At 40.2% G+C, this 24,869-nt stretch overlaps 1 protein-coding gene across 1 annotated transcript; it reads right to left on the bottom strand.

Annotated features, from left to right (window-relative positions):
- Nucleotides 1-813: 813 nt before the first annotated feature.
- On the bottom strand, nucleotides 814-24,556 carry YWHAQ (tyrosine 3-monooxygenase/tryptophan 5-monooxygenase activation protein theta). Its single transcript, XM_008641769.2, has 5 exons — nucleotides 24,138-24,556; nucleotides 5,984-6,107; nucleotides 3,423-3,586; nucleotides 2,951-3,046; nucleotides 814-1,884 (listed from the first exon to the last, which is right to left on the bottom strand). The coding sequence occupies exons 1-5, from the start codon at nucleotides 24,429-24,431 to the stop codon at nucleotides 1,825-1,827; spliced, it is 738 nt and encodes a 245-aa protein (XP_008639991.1). The 5' UTR covers nucleotides 24,432-24,556; the 3' UTR covers nucleotides 814-1,824.
- Nucleotides 24,557-24,869: the final 313 nt, after the last annotated feature.

The raw sequence follows: 24,869 nt of genomic DNA on the forward strand, positions 1-24,869 counted from the left end.
TAGAGTAACGTATGTCAATTGAAACGCAGCATCTGAACAGTTTTATTGTAGGAACACTCATTGTGCACACTCAATGAATAAGAACATGGAAGGTGGAAGATGTACCACCAGAAGCCTTCATTGACTAGTAATGTATATCCTTTTTCGTAATGTAATTTCCTGTCCAGCCACAACACTAACAAGAGTTAAATATTTTCAAAAACCCACCAACATGGGAAAGTAAGAGGTAGAGATGTAGGAAAAAACTCCTAAGGGACCTACAGGGGGAAAGAAAAAACAGAGCAACATATTGTTACAAAAAGCTCCAAAAATGAGGGAAAACAGTAACACTGAATGCAGCCTAAAAACAAGAGAAAGCAGATTATGACGTGGCAGCACGCGAATTAACATTCGAGAGCAGGAGAAATTCTTCTGCATTACTAAACGTGTCGCTGGAACACTGTAATGAGGTCCATCACGAAAAGCACTACAGGAGAACACAGCAGAGAATTCCAATAGATTACAAAAAACAAATAATTTAGATGAGAAGGTAAGATTTGCAAGCCATGAAAGAGTATCAAGAAATTTGCTATCTTTTCTTAGGTCACTACTAACGTGAATCCATTTCCTCTAGTAGATTTAGTTATTAAGAAGTCCACATGTCAGAGTAATTGTGAAAAGTTATCTGGGATATTTTTTTAAAACAAGTTCATTTAAAAGCAGACTTTTAAGAAGTATGCAAAAAATTTGAGAAAGACATTTCCAGCACAAGATACTTACATTTAAGTTCAGCCCTTAAGTTAGTATATGGAATTGTTACAAGTCAACAGTAGGTGGTTTATAAAATGTAATTTTATTTAATGTTACTTTGCTGTTACAGAGGGCATAACATTTTCACAAGGCTTTTTTGGGACTACAATCAATGATTAGCAACACACAATAGTGGTCCAAACTCTCTAACAATCACTGGACAAACTTGACACCTTCTCACATGTGCACAAACCTGCATGGAAAAGTACTAAATTTTATACTTGGACATGTGAACTTCAATTGGTTTTCCCATTCCAGTGTATCAAGAAATGACATGCACTTTAGTCTGCCAAAAAGCACTGCCTGTACTCCAGCAGTAACATGCTGCTTCTAATACATAGTAAAGTGAATACCAGAACTACAAAGGCAGGAGTGTAAGTGAACTTTTATTGGGAAGGGATATCAACTTAAACAGCAGCAACTGAAGATGAAGAGAAGCCCCTGTTTTTGAAACACACAAGCTTCTGTATTACATGATACGGGAAGCAACTCAATTTGTGGTTTTCCAAACTTTAAATGCTCAACTTGATCTGGCCCAGAATTTCCATATTCCTACTGAAACGAATACACAGTAGCATGTGAAAGTCAATTACGGAAAGGAAACCCTGCAGAGTAAGAAGGGAATGTGGAGAATTAAATGCTATGTGGAACACTCTTTAGTTGCATTTAACTACATTTTCATATCTTACTGTAATACAAAACACAGTCAACTGGCAGGAACTGGTTCAGATTTGTTTTTAAATACCAGGTACACTTTAGTCCGCTACATAAGTGTTTGGAAGTTACTTATGTTTATATGAAATGAAGCTATTAATACTTTTCTACAGCAGTAACCGCACACCAGGAAGGCCAGGACAAACACAAATCAAGGAATGGAGTTTTCCCAAAGCTGCAGTGTGAAAAGACTATAAATTGATTTCCATACACATGGATGGGTTTTCTTTGCTATAGGAAATCCAAGTGGAGCTATAAGGAATGGAGACGTGTAAAAAGGTTTCTTGAGAAGGAAAGGGAGAATGACGCCCCACGTGCAGTTTAGTTTTCTGCACCTTCTGCAGCATCACATTCTTCTCCTGCACTGTCTGATGTCCATAACTAGAAAGAAAAGAAAAACAGCGTCAGCTTTCAGAAGTCCAGCTCGAACTCCAAAAAGGGACAACTACTGACTGTAAGGAAACGATAATGAATTAGACTTAAGGATGGCCACAAAGTACCAGGGCACTGGCGCTGCACAACCCTGGCTTCCAGTGCTTGCTGGGAGAGGGGTAACTGGACAGAGCTCAATGAGCTGTTAACATGCCCAGGGCACAATGAGCTTTGCCCCTCAGGCAGAGTAGATGTGTTCTTATTGGCCCCAGCTTTTGTGCTTAACAGTGAGCTGTGCCATCGATGCCAGGCCATTGAACAGCCTCAACAACACCTCAACAGGCAACTTCCATTTCAAATGCAGCAGTCTGAATCTTGCAAGTGTAAACTGCCGGTTTGGTTATTGAAGCTAAGCACTTTACACTGCTAACAACAGACATTTCTACTGAAAGAGTACTGCAAAATAGTAAGTGTTGCTGTAATTTTAAATACAGTGAATATTCAGAGAGGGTATTCCCTGAAAAACTGCCACAGTTGCATATTTTAATAGAACTTAGCTGTTCCAAAAGGCACTTTTCTTATATGGTTAATCATTATAATAGCATACTCAAACAAACTGATTTTATTCTTAGTACACTGAAATTTCAGAGCTTTTAAATGAAAATCAGGACAACAAATAAAGCAAGCTACACTGGATGTACACCAGGAGAAACTTTGTTTTGAGGTAGTCAACAAAACAGTTTGAGTAAGATTCCCTGACAGATCACAGATGACCGTGTTTTAACTCCTTGTCCTATCTTGTAAGTTAGGTTGGGCTGAATGCTCCTTCTCCTGTCTACCATAAGGCCAAACAGGAAGAATGTGAGCTAACCAGGCTGTTATTCCAGATTACACAGCATGAAGTTGGACATAAACTTACACAACATTCAAACTAAGTTATGAAAAGGTATCATAGGTAAACAGCCCAAGTCAGTGCTGTGCTTTGCACTAGAGCAAAATAAGGGTTTCTTTTTTCCATCACAAATAAGCAAACAGCTGGTTACAGAACCAGATAATACATAAAAAAGCAACTTACTGTTAGGTTGTCTCTAAGCAACTGCATGATGAGAGTACTGTCTTTGTATGAGTCTTCGTTCAGTGTATCAAGTTCTGCAATTGCCTCATCAAATGCCTGGAATAATTAAACCATCTTTAGCCTTTCTATTAACTGATCATTAAGCAAGCAAAAGCTAAACCTATCAGTAAAGGTAGCTTAAAAAAAAAGGCAACATTAGAAGTTAATGACCTGAATTGCTCTATTTGAAACAAATCCATAATAAAGGTATACTAAAAGCTTGCCATGCTGCTGAAAATTTAAGTCACATTGTAAATACAGCCTCTGCTTGTACCCCCTCCAATCCCACTAACAATAATGAGCTTGGAAACCAGAAACTTTGAATAGAATCATTTCCTTCACAAACTCTAAGAAGTAATAATTCGTACAGTTTTAAGCATAAACTCTCTTCTACTTTCCCTGCAGGCATACCGGGAAAAAAAAATTGACTTACTGTCTTTGCCAGTGTGCAGGCAAGCTCAGGATTGTTGAGAATCTCATAATAAAATACAGAGAAGTTAAGAGCTAGACCCAAGCGAATTGGATGTGTTGGCTGCATCTCCTTCTTGCTGATGTCAAATGCCTCCTGATAAGCTCCCTGTGAGTTTTCTATTGTTTCTGTAAAAGAATGACAAACAAAGTGGTTTTGGGTTCGTTTAAATTTTTTAAAAGGTATTACTGCTTACATCACTCCATTAATGGGAGGCTGAACAGTGCTGTACGTAAGCCTGTTCTTAAGAAAACACTGCACTTACTTTAATCAAAGTAATGATTTTACGCCCATCTTAAGTACAGCTGCCACTGACAAAACACAGGGACCAAACTAAGCTACTACAGAGCAAAGGTATTCAAGAGAGATAAACACAGAGAACTTGGTAAACACAAGTATCCAAGATTACTGTATTGCTTCAGTGGCCTCTGATACTTTAGGTGAGGGGGGGAAAAAGCATTTGTGCATTACTTTTTCTACAGAACTCCTACTTCATTCCTTGCACAGGATGGACATGTTCATCTGAGTTACGTGTGCAGAGTAAAGAAGACCCTACTTCTTGAGGAAGTTTGGAATGCATGTACGGCATGCTCCTGAAAGACTGAAGGTTTGCCTCCAAAAACTGCACATAGACAGGTCAAGACAAAAAGCCCCAATGTTGTGCCCAAAATAACTGGGATAAACACCACAGAAAAAAGAGGTTGCCAGGTCAGAAAGTACTTCAGGAGTGCTACCTATAGTCTATTCCAGATTCACTTCTGATAGACAACCAAAGGGCCAACAGCTGGGCACTGGCGCTATATGTCCTGCAGAATGGAAGGAGACTGCAGGAAAAGAAAGGTCATTGTCAGAGCTCAAAATACAGCTCTCTGAGGGACCTACTACTGGAACTGCTCTAGCAAATGCTGGTAAAAGAGCTTGGTAAGTAAAATGTAGTAAGCTTGCAAAAGAGTCAAGACAAATTTGGATTTTCCAGTATTTACACTGTAATGAGTACTAAAGGACTATCCATTTGTTGAGAACAGGTGAAAGAAGGCAAAAAACTAGCAAATCCAGGAGATAAATTAGCTTGTAAATACATAAAATATATTTGAAGCTGAGAAAATAAACAGATGCTTAGGGATGGAACATCAGAAAAGCTTAAAGTCTTGAAGTTTGCAAGAAGTTAAAGTGGAAAATGTCCATATGGTAATGCACATAAGCTGTAACTTCACAGCTAAACCCCAGCAGGATCTGTTAACAAGGTTGTATCAATCTCTCTTGCACTGTATCCCCTATCAGCATGTGTGGCATTTAATTTAGCCGAGAGGAGCTGGTATTTCTGTGCTCGGACAAGCCCAGATTTGTAGCTGTTGCTTGAGACAATGTATAAATCAGATGATCGCTGTGAAAAGCAAAGGCAAGTTTTCTCTGCTACCCTTGGACTTGCTGGTGATACTTGACTCAGGTTAAGGGTTAAGAATTTCTGAATGCAACGACATTTACTCCATTCTGTATGTCTTCATCTTTCAACTTGAATGCTGCTACAATACAAGGAGACTAACGAAGCCTTTACTGAAGCAACAACCAGTCCCGTCCTCCCACTTTGCAAGGCAATCAGTTTCAGGCAGCCAACACTGTCAGATCCTGCCATGCCCAACCCCAGGGGACAGTCACTGAAGCACCCATGTGCTCCAACAGTCCCTCTCCTTTGTGTAACAGCATTACTGCAAAACTAATTTTAGTTTGTTATGTAGAAATAGATCACTAGCTTATGCCATACCAAGAGTTTTTAACATCACAACACTATCTGGGTGCCTTGCAAGACAGTTTTAATAATTAATTCAATACATCTTCTCAACGCACAGTTAAAATCTTCCCCAGAAGAGGTTCCTAGGTACTTACAACTACCTATGCACATGTTCTAACTCCTAGGAAAGGTGTACAGTCTCAGGATGACCACTATCAAGTAGCAGTTCCTAGGCCTTTTCTGCTGAATCCAAAAGGGCAAACTAAAATTTCAGGAACAGTATTATTCCCATGAAAATCAATTAGAGTACAGCTCACACTTTAGGGCTAGAGTATCGACCTAGTAATTTTGTTGCTTCTTTATAAACTCAGGAGACTACAATGAAGTCTGCTTCACAGTGAAATGGTTAAAATTTATAGATCAACAGGACTCCAATATGGAGTACAAAATGTTACAGAGATTTTACTCTCCCACACCAACTTTATTTTAGTAAAGAATTACAAACAAACAACATTAAATATATTACCATACCTTCACCTACATTGTTTTCCAGAAGCTCTGAATAAGCATTACGGAGGAACTTTTCAGAAATTTAGGGTAGCTGACAGGAGCACCAGCTGAAATTCCCTGGCATACTTAAGGTCTATTCAGAGTTTTGCTCTCTGTCTGTAGGAAAACTGGAGATTTCCAACTGAAACACAGCTAACTCACGTGAATTTGGAGTCTGTGTATTTCATTTCCTGGCCCCTCACCACAGACCAGAGCTGTGAAAGACCCAAGGCCACAAGGTACTTACGTTTTCTGTCATCACCACAGGCAACTTCAGCAAGGTATCGGAAGTAGTCTCCCTTCATCTTCAGGTAGAATACCTTGCTCTCTGGATTGGTTGCATTAGCTATTAAATATTTGTCCAAGAGCTCCTGAAACAACAACAAAACACACATTGACATATCACAAACACCACTGCAACTAAGTTCAATCTACTTCTCTCCCAGAGGTTTGGATGGACTCAAATGTTTGCTACAAGGCTAAACAGAGTTTTAAGGTATTTTAGATAGATGCACACTTATTTCAACAAATTGTGTAAAGGCACAAAACTAGAGACTGTATTAGGATCAACAGACAACTGTCCAATCAGACTGCAAGGAACAAGGAAAGGTTTACTGGTGTACAGTTTCAGGACCAAGTTTACTTTCAGGATATGCACTTCTCATTTCAAAAACATTGCAAATGAGCAAGCTTTTACTGGAAAAGCAAAACACTACGCAGAAGGTTTCAAAGCTACTTTTTTTTTTTTGCATCAATTGTGTTTATTAGACTTATGATAAGGAATCTCTAGCTCACCTACCACAGGGAGTCAAGGATTCAAACCCATCTAGTCAGCAGCCAACCTCACCAAACTGCACCAGTTCTCTGCAAGGCTCTAAAGGAACATCTGCTCCAGCACAGCAAGGAAGCATCCTTCATATCCACCCTGCCATTCCCAGAATGAAAAGTTATACAGTGCTCTCCAGCACACCCTGAGCTGCTGCAAACATCACTCCCCTTGTTCACAGCTCCCCTACCTGATAACTAGAAGGACAAGGAAAGTTTTGCAAGCCTCCAGCAAGAGAAGGAAAGTCTCTCTCCAAGGCCGCAAGTCATCCTAAGACAGGGGAGAAGAAAGGAGAGAAGAGCTACAGGACTTTCCCTCATAGAACAGGGTAGTTCAGAGAACTGTGAAGCAGGAGAGCAGCTTCTGGCTGACCTTGTCCCTGAACTCCAGAGATTTTACCCAACTCATTATTACAACCACCCATATTCTCCAGAGTTGACAAAAGATGCAAATGAGTTCTGACAGACTCAAGGAAACCCTGCAATACTTAGAGCAACTTCACAGTAGGAATGTAAGCAATAAAGATCTGCATTTACTTATTTGGAAAGTAAACAGGTCATAAAAGGAGCAGAAAGTTTCCACAAAGCTTGCAGCTGGCTAGTAAAGAGTTTTGATACAGGAACATGTATCAAAATGCATGAAACTGCTACAAAGGACATATTCAAGGAACTGTAAGCTTTCTGCACAAAAATCCTTAGCACTTTAATTGGCTACTAGAGCACTATAGTCAAAACAAGCTAATGTCAGACACAAACCTACTCCCTATGCACACCACCATACCATTATTACTTCCTTTAACGATCAATGGAACCAGAGCAGTCCAGTTCAAAGCATTTACTCATTCCAAGTCCATTTGAGGTTTTGGCAACTATTTTAAACTGACACTTGAAGTAGGGTACTTCCAATTGGGTTAAAAAAAACATTTTTGCATCCTAACAGTGTGTGTCCCATGGATGTAACACTGCAGTGCCCAGGCAAGCTCCCTTAGAGATCCCCACCAAGGCAGTATGGAAAGTACAGAATCATACTGCCCTTGATACCACCCTAGAGAAAACAGCAGGAAGGTAAGATGATACCAAGCCTGACACACCCTTGCACCTACCAAATCAGAGACAGATATTTTTAGGAGTTTCTGTAAGGCTATAAAACCACGGCCAAAGCCTAGACACCGGCTACTTGGCAAAGGGCAAGTGAGGAATCTGTGTAACAATTTAACACAGTCAAGTATGCAGGGGCTTGAGCAAACATATAGAACAGTACAGCTCACTGGTGTTATGGGAAAAGCAGCAAAACTTTATGCCTGTTTTGAAACAAGAGTTAAGAGGTAGTAGGCTGATGGGTAATACAACCCCCATATTAATACTGTTATTGTGCATGAATCATTCCGTATTAGAATGAGTTATTCCCACTCTACAGATTTCTACAGAGAAAAAAACTTCACATTTTGGCTCGATGCTTTTCCTGCTGCTTTTCCCCTACGACAATGTCCACATCAGCCATAAAAGCACAACATTACACGAACCAGTTTCAAAGTCTCAGAGACAGCAACAAGTCTTAACATTTAAGTTTGATTTTACAAGTAACTGCCCAGAATGATGAAAGGTGACACATAATACACCTATGGTTTAGAAAGGTTCCATAAATCCATCAAGTTTGAACAGCAACCACCAGCCTCTAAAAGCCATCATATCGTTGGGACTGCACTAAGCAGCAGAGATGTGATTTATCCATGTGCTCGGATTAACTGTGCCACAGTCTAAGGAGCACTGACCAGACAAGCAGTGAAGATACTACATGGCATTTTAAACCAGGTATTTCACAAAACTGTATCTTTGATTCATCTTTTAAATGCTGAAATAAAACTTTTCAAGATGTTACAACTACATCAACAAGGGAACAAACAGGCATTTTTCTTCTATGCTTTCCAAAACATAGAAATTTACTGTATACTAAGCACACAAAGTATTACCCATTTTATTACAAAATTCTATCTTTGGAGGTAGCTCTAGCACTAGAGCTGATCTGGCTTGGCTATGACTGAAAAATACTTAACCCCTGGAATCTGGTGTACGCTAAAGAATGTTAACAGGAAAGCTTTAGCACGTCCACTTTAAGCTGAATCTGAACGCTACATTCCCTAGAGCATTAGCACCCACTTTTTCTTCCCCCCAGATGGGGTAGGCCACACACTTCAAGGAATATGAAAGGATTTTGCCATGGTGCTAGCCCTACCACAAGCAAGCAGCACTGTGGCCTGTGTGTCAGTGCATCCTTAAAATGCTGCCTTCATTATGCAGATCTGAAAACCAGTGGCTCTGTCCAAACTTCCGAGAAACTTAGAGAAAAAAGTGGATGCTGAGAATGAACTGCAGTTTTTCAGGCTGCAAAGAGTGGGCTTATTTCCTAGGCACTACTCAGGTAGAGGAGCTGAGTAGCCCAGCAGCTCCCACTCCCAGTTCATCTTGAGCACGTCCTAATCCTTACATAATACAAGTAAGGAAGAGACCTGTGCCCTTGCTTCAGCTAGGGTGGAATAACCTCATTCTGGACTTTACATATTCAGTTTTGTTTTTTTAATAGTCTTAAATGGAACAAGATCTCATTTATGAATCACTTAAGTTAGAATAGAATCCAAACAGACTTTGAGTGAAGCTAATTATTTATCAGGCCAGATGTTAATCTTTCAAATCATTCATGTATTTGGTGTACTTCGTGAGCTGTTCACCTCAGGATATCATCATCATTTCTTGGAAGGCATCTCACCCTCCCTCTCACAGACAAAATGTTGGTGGGGAGGTGAGAGCAGACAGCACAGTAAGCCAACTGATTTACTTTACACTGCTGTGAGTCAGTAATAGCCAGGAAAACTCACGATTTCTTGCATCTGTTCTGTCATCTTTCCCCACTTGGACTTTTTACCTTTCCATCAGACAGCAATGAGCCAGGAATCCTTATTTTAAGTAAATATTAAATAAAATGACTACAGGCAGGCAAAGCAATGAAGCAGACCACAGACAGCCTCAAAAGTTTTTGTGATAATTTTACTTAGGGAGAGCCAAGCACTGCCAGAGGTATAATTCTGGGATGAAGTAAGGCAATACATTAGACTACCACACATGCTCACATACAGTGAACATGCCCATCCCTTTTATGTATTAAAATACAGCTGCCACCATCACTTAAGAACTGCAGCTCTTCCCATCACCTTCCAAACCAAGCCTTGAACAACCAGCAATTATGTGCTCTGCAACACAGAACAGGCCTCAGAAGCTGCATGAAAGCCATATGATGTCTGAGCTGCTGGCCTGCCCTGATGGGGGGTGACTCTCAGAACCAGGAACAGCATGAAGACGCAAGAATCAAAGCTCTATCCTTAGACCAGACCCTTTGTGTTCCACTGCAGATGCATTACAATGGGTCTGCAGTGTGACAGTCTGTGGTTGGTAGCTGCTGCTTCCCCCACACTAATATATTATGCTCAAGTGGTGTGCTGGTCCTCCTAGAGCATGATGACATTTCCCATCCCACTTCTCAGAAGTGTTGCTCATCCATTTCAATTGATTTCTACCTTCACAGTGTGCTAACACTCCTGTCATCCTAACAGCACCATAGTCTCATACATGATATTTTTTTCTCCTCCTATAGAAGGAAGGCTTATTTATCTATTACAGAGATGCCAGCAACAAAGGGCCACCACTCCCTGGAACAGGTCTGCAGCTGCCTGAAGAAGCCATGGGGGAGCAGGCTGGGAGCCTGGTAGCCCGATACTTCTTCCCCCTGAAAGCTGAGGTTTTTTTTTTTTCTTTCTCTCTCCATTGGCAAACTTACTCCTCTACATGCCAAATGAAAGTTACACTTCAATTGCCTATTCACCTATTCTCCATTCTACTCTTGTTCTTTCCCAACTACATAACTATCCCCTCAGTCCCTTTTCCGCTCTGTTTAAGTAGGCTCAAGGGTTGAACATGTGGTACCCACTGACCACTGCAATTAACCTGAGCCAGAAATACTAAGTCAATACATCTGCTCTCATCACTTCCCCATTATTTCAGCTTTATGAAAAGCAAACCCCGAAGGAATGTCAGCCATACCTTTACTTGAAGTGTCTGACACGCACAAGGCAGCTCCCTGAAGACAGAGCGCCTTAATAATTATTTGTGGTGTGTGCATCCAGCCAACATCTCACAATACACTAGCAATCCTCCTCTGCAATTCATGTTCCAATTCCACTCCACATATGCTGTTACCTGTTTTCAGGGCAACACCTCCTTTAAAAACCTCACATCAAAACAGGAAGTCCCACCACTCTCTCCCCATCTAAGCCTATTTTAAAAGGCAAGACTGATTGAAGCATTAAGTTCAATCACAGTGTACACTAAATACTTTCTGTACAACTTAACTACAGGGTAGGTTCCAGTGGCAGAAAAATTCCACTGCTATCTGATCTGTGCTGTTCTCTCCTCCCGCATATCCAACTATAAGAAATCTCAACAGCAAAGATGAGTTTGGAAAAAACCATCTTGGATACCAAACTGACTTTTTAGCTTCCTTCAGCAGTTGTGCCATTTAGAATTGGACTTCAGTAAGAGCAGCAAATACACAAGTCTAAGTCTCCTCATACCTTCCAATACCAGTAGCTAGTGGATATGTTCTTCACACTTAACGATGCAATACCAGAGGATGAACGTGAACCAGGTCAGCTCCAGAGATTACCTACTCATCACAAGTGGTTTGATGCCAATTTTCAAAGCAAACTAAAGACACCATGTGCCTGGGTATTGACAGAAGATCTCAGTGTGGTAAACTCAAGTAACCCAAAACATTTACAATGTCACCATCACTCAGATGTCAACACCTATGACATGTTTGGGTCACATCACCAGCACCAAGTTATTTAATGTTATGCTGTTAAAAGACTGATCTACATTGCCATTTGTGTTTCTCACTGAGTGCAGCTTATCATTAATTTTGCTCCACCAGAAGGAAAAAAGTCAATGTAAAAGCAACCATCAGAAACAGCAATGCTCTCCAAAAGTTTGTCCTGTAAGTTAAGCTGCTGCATGGTATTCAGCAAGGAGGAGTTTCAATGTTCTAAATGGCTGGCATAGAATTTTCTGAATTAAGTCTATGTTAGATAAAGTTTGATTTTTCAAGTCAGACTGTTTCAGCAACACCCTTGAGACTAAAGCCCATATATCTTACTTCAAGTTGTTTGAAATACCTTATTTCAGCACCATCTCCATTTTCTGGGAATGTAATTTTAAAGGCTATTTTTAAAAGTGAACTTCCACACCATTTGTGGGAAGTAATTGGTATTTGCAGGTTTTAGTAATTTAAAACAATGTCCTTTACCTGGCTTGAACTCCTATGACACAAAAAGCATCTAGAGAAAAAACAAAATCCAATAGTAGTAATTTTTTTTGACAGAAGAACAAACTAATAAATATTAATACATATAATACTAAAAAAATTATATTCCTCCTCACCGCATAATGGAGGAAGTTCAATTATATGGAAAAAAGAGAGAAGAAAAAAGAAACCAAGCTGAACTTCTGCTCAGCAGCTCTTAGCTGTCCAAGAGTTCCCAGACCTGCCAGCAGAGGAGGTGTCATCATTCCACAGGGTACCGATTTTTCACAGGTTTTACAGGAACTAGACTGAGTTTTGTTGTTGTTTCCTAGATGTTTCTTCCTACTCTGAACCAACACGGAATGTTCCCTATTTTGAGCTTTCAAGTGCTTTTGCGTTTTTTGTTTTGTTTATTAAGGAGCACTGAAGCTCACCACCAGAACAGATGCTGGTTGGGTAACAGCAAGTAACTGATTACTTAATGTTGTACCCCACACTAACTGGCCAAACCCCACAGAACAAAAAAGTTCTTCACATGCAAGTGAAGAAACTGTTTCAAAATAAACCTACTTTGAGACAAGGTTCCTTAAGAATAATGCACAAGCACAGAGTGCATGTCAACACTTCTTTTAGCAAGTTAACTCACCACTCTGAAACATGGATTCAACATCAGAACCCCATCTACATGAGCAGCTTGCGTCCCACAGGAACAGTGTGAAGTGTGTGAGGCTACATAAATTCAGCCAGGACTACAGTATATAAAATATTTGGAAAAAGTATTCAGTCTCAAGTATTTTTGAGGGTCCATCCAGAACCAATATAAGGGAAAAAGACTTAGAAGCAGCATACAGAGAAATGGTTTCCACCCTAACTGCAGTCAAAAAGCAAAGCTAAAAGTTGGTGAGGCAGCTCAGACCAACATCACCTAATATAACTTAAATGTGAATTTAAACACATCAAATATTCCAAAGTCTCTGACAGCACACATGATTGGTGTGGGCTCAGACCTTTCAATAAGGCTTCTACTCACAAATGACTGCCTGTTTTAATCATCCAGTGAAGTGGTATTTAAGACTTCTTGTCTATTTCAAGTATAATCAGTCATTCCAAAGTCCACAGTATGACTCACTGCAACCTAGGTGTGTTTTAACGTTCAGCAGTTGTTTTCTTGAAGGGAAAGGAAGAGTCCCCTGCTGCAACAGTAAGATCACTTTACTTTCAACAGTGTAATTTTGCGCAACTAAGTTCTTCATCCTTCAGGACTCAAGCTCTATACATCAACTCCTCTTGGGAGAATATTAAGTGATTTTCATACAGACCTCTTCAGACTAACAGCATTTCAGTTTATGTATTGAGGAAAATATGTGTGCACCTTTCCAGTAATGGCATGGCCTTAAGATGACCTGACAAAGCACTGTTGAGAGCAGAGACAAATGTACCTGACATGAGAACAGAGAGGGTGACCTAATTCCTCTTTTCCATTTGGTTCCATGTCTTTGTCTACACAGTTTTAAAAACTGGCAGTCAATACCTAGGATTGGCCCTGAATGAAGTATCTGGAATCCCACTTAACAAATGCACTGGAAGCCTGAGCTGCAGCACGTCTGCCCACACTATTCCCACCTGGTGCTGAGATTAATTTAATCTAGAATTTACACTCACTGTTTATACTTCTCCTCAAACAAGTTTAAAAGTTCTGTGGTCCCCAGAGAACTATGTAAGCCAGGAACTAGAAGTGTATGCAAATGCAAGTTCTTCTTTCTATAGATTTTCAGACAAAATGAACAATCCAGTGCAAGTCAGAGAATTATTTAAGTTTTTATGGAACAGCCTAAAGTTTTCCAGTTTCCCCCATCAAATGTAGAAATGAGTCTTTAAAAAAAAGTCATCTTTTCAACAATTATAAATTTTTGATGAATTAATGGCTATGCAACACAGTCAAAAGCTTTCAGGAAAATTTCCTTGGTATCTGACAGATTTATCTCAAATTGATTCTAACATCCTTCCATGACTGCATTTTACATATTTCTAATTCCTCAAAATACTTTCAAGTGCTCTTCTCCTCTTAGCAAACATGCATTTTAGACACCAAATTCTTCTTCATAATCCTGGCTATCTAAAAGCTTCTTTCAGCATCCATTTGTGACCTTGCATAACATGATAGAATCAAACAAAAAAGCCTAAATTTTCATTTAAAAATACTTCTATGCTCTGCAGCTACAGAAGCCCAAAGGTAAGATTAAATGACTGACTGAGGTATATCTAGACTAACAGCACTCAAAAGGAACACCAGCACACAGGAGTTACGTGGTCTTAAGGTACATTGCCCTAACACAAAACTCATTTTGACTTGCTTTAGTTCTCTTCTCTCTTTGGAAGCCCTTGATCAGAGGCTTGGGACCACTGAAATTCAAAATGATAACACAACATCCCTTTCTTCCCATTGCTTAGTGTAGCTTGGAAGAGCCTTCTGCATCATCCAACTTCATCTTGAAGGAAACCCAGCAATACGTTATTTCACTCAGTCTATTAGGAGTATGCCAGTAATTTGTTATTCCCCAAATGAGACAACAATGCAGCCTAACCTTAGGTCAGAAAAACTAAAGATAAGATAAGATAACTTGGCTACAACACTATCTCACAGAAAGTGAGCCGTGACTTTTTGCTAAGGTACTGCTACCTACTTTTACTAAAACAATTTCTGCTTACAAGAATTTTGCAAGATGTATTCAACTTCAGAACGAAACTTCCTGATGAAGCTTTATCCAGGAAGGATGTGGCTGTCAGTCAGGTAACAGTGTATATAGTGTACTGAGAAAGTTACTATTAAAGCAAATGGAAATGTTTCCGTTTTCAGAGCTGAACACCACTCCTATATCCAGCTACTTCAGTGAATGGATCATATAAATTAAAGCAGAGAATAAAGAGTAATAGAGTGTCTTGGGGTGACTTGATGTTGTATTCCTTATCACTGCACTATGCCCAGAAATTAGTATATATGCCTTTCTATGCCTTTAAACTGAGCCTGAGAGGGGAGAGAGAACAGCGTACTTTTTCAAAGCAGTTTGTTTTCATGTTCTGAGGACGGAGATAAAACCTGTCTGCTTCTGCAGAGCGAGGGTGGGGGAAGCAGCTTGCTTGCTTTCCAGCCAGCTTTCGGCCAGTTTTTCAGCTCCTTTTCCTCCGGAGAGTTGAACATTTGTTTTCCTGGGACTTCATTTTTCCTTTTTATCTTTGCTGGACTGTTTCAACATCAGAATACATCGGGAGGAATTTCCACTGAGGCCTTGGCCCTGGAGGGGGCCCACCACCCTGTCCCAGCTCCAAGGAGGGAGAGAGAGACTACGGAGGGACTCTGAAATTTTCCCAGGTTTTTCTCTCCACAGAGGGAGGTTATCTTATTTAGCATTATTCTTCTTCTCCCATGTGTTTGTTAAATAAATAGTTTTTATCTCTTTCACTTTCCTTCGAGGAAAATCCAATTTTAATAAATAGTTTGTATCTCTTTCACTTTCCTTCGAGGAAAATCCAATTTTTCCCGAACCTGGTGGGGGAGGGGTGGTTGTAACCTGCCTTCTCTCAAGAGGATGTATTTCTAAATTTGGCCAAACTGGCACATAGAGCAAGTAATAAACCTTTATCGATGTTAGAAACTGGTAAATCAAACCCTTGATTACTTTAACAAATTTAGCGAAAGGCACAAGCAAAATCATAGCTAATTCAGGACTTCCAGTTCTTAGATCTCAACATCTGATGTTTTCGTGGGTGCACAGACCACAAGATGTGAAACTCAGCACTGAAATTGTTTTGCTGCCTCTCATAAGTGCCCAGCTCACACAAACTGGGTACTGTTATATATTCAGATATACAGGATGGATTAGCAATTGACAAGCTTACAAATAAGCAGTATGCTCAGCTGAAGTGTTCTGATGTTGGTTCCAGCTTCCTGGGATGCAGAAAGGATGAGGAGGAACTTGTAAACACTCATCAAATGAACTTGGTGGAGCTATACTGAGTAAGTGCCACAAATGCAGTGCCTGAGAATAATTACTTACCTTACCTGTCTGTGACAAAACTGGCTTCAAGTTAATTGGCAGTAGGAAAGCACAACCACAAGTACCATCAAGGGGCACCTGGCCCCTCAAAGACCAAGAGTGTAAAGCCAAATATGAAAACATTGATTAATCAAGTGTGCACCCTCACCTACCAAATAACAAAGTATATCCATGCACTTTTACCAGCCCTTCCTCTGCTATCTTCCTCACTACCTTCCTTTCTTTGAAAATCGGTCATCCCCCATTACTGAAACCAGAATACCAAGCTGCAGTGCCTGTACAGAAATGGGTACAATCTACAGCTTTAATATTGTGCTACACAACCCCAACTTGTGCCATCATAAAGAAATCAAATGCTAATAACCTTCAAACTCAAGTGTGCTCTTTCCTAATCAAGTTCTCTCTCTCATAAACAGTCTTCTGTGTTTTACTTCAAAAAGCACCTATCACATTAGTATGTAAGGCAGTAGAAATGCCTGTGAGACAACTGTCTAGAAGCTAAGCGTGACAGTGATTTACAAAATCTGTTAAAAGCTTCACTGCATGAGCAGAAAAACAGAATTTGTGGTTCTGTTTTCCAGTTCTACCTAGTGAGCACATCCTGCTTTCTCAAGGCCACCAAACCAGTAAATGTCCTCCAAGAAATTTAATAATTCTAGCCAGCATATGGCTGTAGGGGGAGGGGGCAGCAAGCAATGACTGCATGGGATGGAGGCTTCAGCAACCATCAAAATTCCTTGAACTGTTTTTAGCTGGACTCTTTAACAGTCTGCAGTCTGTTCAAGAATCTCAGTGTGTTCTAGGCTTTGTTTCTGCAAGAGTAAGTCCTTTCTCAGAAATGATTCCATTTTCTCTGCACAAGAGTAAGGATTCCAGCAGCAGCTTCTACTGAAGGATGACAGAGAAGGTAAGAGAAGGCAAAACTATGAATAAATAAAGTTCAGATCTAAGTTTCAAGTACATTAAAGTAAAAAAAAAATTAAAGTATTAAGCTCCACAATTCTTACCACAAATGTGTTGATGGTTGCTAGAAGTTGTGCTAAGAACACAAAGGAAAAATCATCTCTCTCCCCACAAATAACTTTTCATAAAAAAACATTATTTATTCCAAACTATTAATTTAATTCACATTCACTCCACAATTCTGGATTTGTCAAGAAGTAACATTCCCAACCTGACTTTCATGAAGTAGCCTTTCCTTTTGGTCAGTCACTTAAGAATTGTAAGTTACTTTAACTTACAAAGATTTAAAAATTAATACTTGAAACACTGTCCCAACCATGACTGGGACAACTAACTCAAGTCCAAATGTAGTATTAAGTGACTAGCATGTCTAACCTTCAAAATAAAACTGCATCCTACATAATTCCCTGTATCAAAAGACTCTATGTAATACCCTTTTACTGGGTTTCACCTCTATACCACATATCAGCTCCTTTTCCTCCGGAGAGTTGAACATTTGTTTTCCTGGGACTTCATTTTTCCTTTTTATCTTTGCTGGACTGTTTCAACATCAGAATACATCGGGAGGAATTTCCACTGAGGCCTTGGCCCTGGAGGGGGCCCACCACCCTGTCCCAGCGCCAAGGAGGGAGAGAGAGACTACGGAGGGACTCTGAAATTTTCCCAGGTTTTTCTCTCCACAGAGGGAGGTTATCTTATTTAGCATTATTCTTCTTCTCCCATGTGTTTGTTAAATAAATAGTTTTTATCTCTTTCACTTTCCTTCGAGGAAAATCCAATTTTTCCCGAACCTGGTGGGGGAGGGGTGGTTGTAACCTGCCTTCTCTCAAGAGGATGTATTTCTAAATTTGGCCAAACTGGCACATAGAGCAAGTAATAAACCTTTATCGATGTTAGAAACTGGTAAATCAAACCCTTGATTACTTTAACAAATTTAGCGAAAGGCACAAGCAAAATCATAGCTAATTCAGGACTTCCAGTTCTTAGATCTCAACATCTGATGTTTTCGTGGGTGCACAGACCACAAGATGTGAAACTCAGCACTGAAATTGTTTTGCTGCCTCTCATAAGTGCCCAGCTCACACAAACTGGGTACTGTTATATATTCAGATATACAGGATGGATTAGCAATTGACAAGCTTACAAATAAGCAGTATGCTCAGCTGAAGTGTTCTGATGTTGGTTCCAGCTTCCTGGGATGCAGAAAGGATGAGGAGGAACTTGTAAACACTCATCAAATGAACTTGGTGGAGCTATACTGAGTAAGTGCCACAAATGCAGTGCCTGAGAATAATTACTTACCTTACCTGTCTGTGACAAAACTGGCTTCAAGTTAATTGGCAGTAGGAAAGCACAACCACAAGTACCATCAAGGGGCACCTGGCCCCTCAAAGACCAAGAGTGTAAAGCCAAATATGAAAACATTGATTAATCAAGTGTGCACCCTCACCTACCAAATAACAAAGTATATCCATGCACTTTTACCAGCCCTTCCTCTGCTATCTTCCTCACTACCTTCCTTTCTTTGAAAATCGGTCATCCCCCATTACTGAAACCAGAATACCAAGCTGCAGTGCCTGTACAGAAATGGGTACAATCTACAGCTTTAATATTGTGCTACACAACCCCAACTTGTGCCATCATAAAGAAATCAAATGCTAATAACCTTCAAACTCAAGTGTGCTCTTTCCTAATCAAGTTCTCTCTCTCATAAACAGTCTTCTGTGTTTTACTTCAAAAAGCACCTATCACATTAGTATGTAAGGCAGTAGAAATGCCTGTGAGACAACTGTCTAGAAGCTAAGCGTGACAGTGATTTACAAAATCTGTTAAAAGCTTCACTGCATGAGCAGAAAAACAGAATTTGTGGTTCTGTTTTCCAGTTCTACCTAGTGAGCACATCCTGCTTTCTCAAGGCCACCAAACCAGTAAATGTCCTCCAAGAAATTTAATAATTCTAGCCAGCATATGGCTGTAGGGGGAGGGGGCAGCAAGCAATGACTGCATGGGATGGAGGCTTCAGCAACCATCAAAATTCCTTGAACTGTTTTTAGCTGGACTCTTTAACAGTCTGCAGTCTGTTCAAGAATCTCAGTGTGTTCTAGGCTTTGTTTCTGCAAGAGTAAGTCCTTTCTCAGAAATGATTCCATTTTCTCTGCACAAGAGTAAGGATTCCAGCAGCAGCTTCTACTGAAGGATGACAGAGAAGGTAAGAGAAGGCAAAACTATGAATAAATAAAGTTCAGATCTAAGTTTCAAGTACATTAAAGTAAAAAAAAAATTAAAGTATTAAGCTCCACAATTCTTACCACAAATGTGTTGATGGTTGCTAGAAGTTGTGCTAAGAACACAAAGGAAAAATCATCTCTCTCCCCACAAATAACTTTTCATAAAAAAACATTATTTATTCCAAACTATTAATTTAATTCACATTCACTCCACAATTCTGGATTTGTCAAGAAGTAACATTCCCAACCTGACTTTCATGAAGTAGCCTTTCCTTTTGGTCAGTCACTTAAGAATTGTAAGTTACTTTAACTTACAAAGATTTAAAAATTAATACTTGAAACACTGTCCCAACCATGACTGGGACAACTAACTCAAGTCCAAATGTAGTATTAAGTGACTAGCATGTCTAACCTTCAAAATAAAACTGCATCCTACATAATTCCCTGTATCAAAAGACTCTATGTAATACCCTTTTACTGGGTTTCACCTCTATACCACATATTTTTATACAAAGTCCGTCTGTTCACTGAAAATAGGAACACAGAGACAAAGGATTCACAAGACATGAAACTCTGGTAAATGATTTACATACCAGCATGAAGCTGATACCTACTGCATCTGCCAAATTTTTGCATGTGCAATAAGAAAAATAAAGATTTCACTTTTCTGTAGGCCAAAGGTAGCAGTATGGAAGAAACAGAGCTATGGTCAAAGTTATCCATCGTAAGACATCAGATATTTTAGCTGACATGAGGAATCTATTTGCTACTGCAAGAAAATGCCAGCTTCATTTTCAATGGAGCTATGAGCTTGTGCTGTTGAAACAAACTGTTCTAAACATTACCTTATAGTATGGTGAGTTTTGTTCTACTTATTTTAAGTGACTAACCTTAGAACTAGATCTACAAAATGGATAATCAGAAGTCGACAGACTTTTTTTACCTGTTTTTATTAGCTTTTATTGTTTTTTAATTATGTGAAGCAGCAGTAGGAACAACATTGCAACCTTGGGGGGAGGGTGGGAGGGAGGAAGGAAAGGGAAGCTGGCAAGAGCAACACACCAATCCATGCTTTCAACAATTAACAGTGCAATCTCACAGAAGATCAAAGCATCCTATCAGCCTTAAGACAGTAAAAATACAGATAATATACACCTTATAGCTAAGAACTACTTCATTGCAGGCACTGCCACAGGGTACCAAAAAGAGTCAACAGCACAAGTAATGTGACTGTTCCTGCATTTCTAAAAGTTCAGAATGCCCTTGCTCATTTCTACAGAAACGGGCCAACATGGGCCTGACACAATACAATGTAAAAATGTTTACAGAGGACACTGTGAAAACAGATGTTTGGAAAAAACTGAAAAGCCTCAGGTATGTAACTTTTCTACACAAAATTTTTAAAAAATATTAAAAAAAACTTTTAAGTTTCAGCTAGAGATACCAGAAGCAACCACCAAGATACAGTTGTTTTCAAGCCCTAATGATCTTAACTACAGCATCTGCATCAAGATTTAAACTGCAGGCAAGTAGTTATCAAATCTCATCTCTATTACTCCAAGAAGAGCTCCAACACATCGGGACCTAAAACCTGAACACACACAAACAAATGCACAAAAACCCTCAAGCTGCAGGTGGACAGTGCTGCCAGGCAAGGGCTGCCGTCCTCCCTGCCTTGACACTACTAAAGAACAAAGGAGCTTGAATGCAACACAAGTTATAGCCATGCAAAAGGACCAAGGCTCTCAGAAAACCCACCTGTTTAATCCCCAGAAAGGTTCAAATTCAAAAGTTAACTTTTTAAAAAACCTAATGCCACTGAACAGTGGAGTGTGCATACAATTAAGTAGGTCTTATATTGTACATTCCATCTTCAAAGTTTCCCACATAATTTCACTAATTATATGAAAGGTGCTGCTGCATCCACCCTTTCTACATTATCTAGTACCCCATGTCTTGAAATCACTCAAGTCAAGAGAAAGCAACATGAACTTTGTGCTCAGAGAGTATATGAAACATAGTTCAACTTTATCTTGAAAAAAATTAAGTTGCCAACCTGTTTCTTTATTCAATGAGAAGAAAGTTTCAAGAACAGTTTTAACTATTAGTCACAAAGGATGACTCAACATTAATTCTCTACATTACCAAAGAATTAGTCAATCAATACAGGGAGTTCAGCAAAACCTCCTAGTGTACCTTTCAAATAAAACATTTGTGCAAGTTGTTTGACAGCCATACCATTTCTCCATTAGAGAGCCACTCTCACCTGAAAGGCCAGTCATAAAATTAAGTTAAAAAGCATTCAGATCATGCCTACTTGCGAGATAGGCAGTTAAAGAATGACAGTTAAATAATCAGTAAAACTTTGATTTTTATGTATATACCTATATACATATATCTCAATGTCATTTGGAATGCTTGTATTCTAGTGGTGATCAAACCATGCCCTGAAACAATACCTTACTTAAGTGGCTTGGGACACTTTTTGCAGGAAAAAAGTAATTACAGATTCAGTGTTGCTGATATTTTAATTTAAAAATTGGCACTATATTTAATGCTAGCACAAGTATTTCTAAATGAAGATTTAGAAATATGCCATACCAGTAGATAAAAAAAAGCCTTTTGAAAAAACTGTTAGTAGTATGACTAACAGCAGTCACACTCCACCCAACACACCCACCCCTGCTAAATCCAAATACTTCAGATGACAAGCAACCTTTCCATACTACTTGCCAGCAGTTGTTACAGTTTAGCTGCCATCCTAGAATTAAAAAAGCATCTCTGAGATTCAGCTGAAGAGATCTGAAAAGGCTACAAGCTGTTACCATAGTATTAGTATTGGAGAAATCATCATTCAAAGGAGGAGCCAAAACCATCGTGTGGCTCAGCTTTAAGAAACCCATCTTCTGTAATGCCTGCTCGTCGTGAATTCCAGCCTCTCAGATGCTGACTCATGGATCATAGGAGTGCTAGATGGAGAAGGAAAGGGAGGGAATCGGAACGGAACATAACTGCACACGGTCCTCAAAGGAGGAATAAAAAACCAAAGGCTTCCATTTCCTCCTAGCAAAGGAAGGCACAGCTTTGCAGCACGACAGGACAGGACAAGCATGCTCAGCTGTACATTTCAGTCTTCACTACTTCCTGCATACTTCCAGGCCGGAAGGGGAACGTTGCCAACAGGCCATTGCTGAGAACAGAGAAAGACTACAGTGCATTGAAAAAATCATCTAGCACAGGAAAATCTTGCTTTCCCTACATCAGAGGTCTGTGCTAGCACAGCTACCAGAATACCTGCTAGCCACCATCAGATGGGGTGGAATAACTTCAGTATAGACAATGTGAGAAGTGGTTCACTGCCTCTCCCTGTGGAAACACAAGCTCCTTGCCAAAATGGTAAAACCCATATGGGATTTTATGCATCACCTTCTCTAAGGCACTAGATATGGTAAAAGGACAAAGGGAGATTAGGAAGTCTGAAGAGTGAGCTTTATGTGGAGGTCCCAGGAAGTTAGTTCTGAAGTGGGGCACTGAGTAGAGAAGAGAAAGAAGAGTGACACAAATGCTGGCACTGCATCACACAAGCTTCTAGTGAAACTCTTGTCACAGGAAGTAGAAACCCAAAGTACATCCCATAATTTCATAACGGTGAAAGTTTCACAATTTCAATACACCTGTAACTGCAGAAACAGTTTTGCTCTTGTGGAAGGGATGGGCTCTAAAATGTGATAAGGAATTAACTCAACTGATTCGTAAAGCTAATAAATATGAAAATTAGTTTCAAGAAAAGGTAACTCACTTTGACAGACTTAGAAAGAACGAACAAACCTAGGTGGCAGCACACAAGGAAGCATATAGGTATTTTCAGCACAATCCAAAGAAGAATTCCCTTGTGCGTGAGCCAGAACACTTAATCAAGAAGAAAATTCAGTTACTTCCAAACCAGTCACCTTTAAATTCATGTCTCCTAAACCAATCTAGAAGAAATTTACCTCAAAATTCTTTATTTCCCTATAGACTTGCTTCCTCCTGTTCTCACATTAGCAATACTAGACAGCAAAAAAAACAAAGGTAACTAAGAGGAGCAAATAAATCACTGAAGACGATCTGCCACACAATTACTATTGCACTATGCACATGCAACTTCTTGCAGCTCCCTGGTCATGCAGAACAGGGTCCAGCAGCCTCCACACTGCTGACACACATCTCTTTGAGCTCCTACTACAGTGCACTACAGTTTTCCTATCAATAGCATCTGGAATTCTGCTGCTTCCACAGAAATGAACTTCTGGGCTTTGATGCATGCTTAGGGTGTCATTCCAGCCTTTACACCTTAGGTTTTCATTGTTCCGTAATTACTGCAAATTCACCTCGAGGATACCCTGAGAAGTCAGTGTGCATCTAACAGTAAATTTCTACATGTCTCTTTCCCACCTTCAATACAGATGTCTCAGCTTATAAAGTCAAATTTATGTTAAAACATTCCTCAATATGTCTCTTGAAGACCCCTTGAGAGTATTTTTCTTCATGAGGAAGTAAACAAAATGCACACATGGTTTAAATGTTTGTAACAAGTTATGAACTGATCTGAATAAAAGAGTTTTCATGTTTTCAGCTTATCCTATGAATAGGTAAGTTTACTAACCACAGCACAGAGGGTAAATTCCCTGTATCTCCACAACTACCTGGTGAAATACTGCATATGGATCACTCCACCTGAATATGTACCTCACAGATACTCATTCTGAGTATCTCAAATGCCTCTACACATACAGGGTCCATAGCATAGTGCAGCTGATCTTCCCTATCACAGTGACCCCACATAATGGTTGAAGTTACTGCACTGACTTCCCCTACCCCAGCACTTTGCATAATATGCCCCAGCCGAGTTCCCAGTCCTTCCCCCAATACAGCAGCACACTTAAATACTGCATTTCTTTACCTTAAACAAAATAGAAGAAAAAACAAGTCCCCACTTACCAGCACCGTGGTGCAGATGGACCTGAGCTCAGACTCCACCTTCTCCCGATAGTCCTTGATAAGCTGCATCTTCTTGTCACTGGTGTCTGTCTTCTGCTCGATGCTGGAGATGACCCTCCAGGCCGAGCGCCGTCCCCCCACCACGTTCTTGTAGGCCACGGAGAGCAGGTTGCGCTCCTCGTTGGACAGCTCGGCACCCTGCTCCGTTACTGCCTTCATGCAGGTGGCCATGTCATCGTAGCGCTCGGCTTGCTCAGCCAGCTTGGCTTTCTGGATCAACTCGGTCTTATCCATGGTGGCTGGCAGTGAGACAAGAGCAGTGTAGTAGCAGAAGCAGGAGAAGCTGGGGATGTCACACTATCAACACGAGAATGCACCTCAAAACCTGACAGAAAGAAGACAGTAACCATGATGGTGGGATAAACACCACCGAACACGATCCTATCGGCACCCACCGCAACCCAGCAAGAAACAAGGATCACTGTGAGCCTTGCCTCCCCTTCGCAATCTCCAGGTGCTTCTCCTGAAAAGACGGACTGTAACATCCTGCCCTTCCATGCAAGGCTACGGGAACTCGTCCCAGGGGTCCACCCCTCGGGAAACCACGACCTAGAAACCCAGCCGGGGAAGGCACACTCGGTGCTATCCAAGGGACGGCAGCCTGGCGCCCGAGCAGTGGAAATAGCTGTTTTTCCATCAGAAAAAAGTCATCACTCTGCTTTTCCTCCGTGC

This window comes from Corvus brachyrhynchos, unplaced genomic scaffold (genome assembly GCF_000691975.1).
Source record: "Corvus brachyrhynchos isolate BGI_N302 unplaced genomic scaffold, ASM69197v1 scaffold116, whole genome shotgun sequence".
NCBI lineage: Eukaryota > Metazoa > Chordata > Aves > Passeriformes > Corvidae > Corvus > Corvus brachyrhynchos.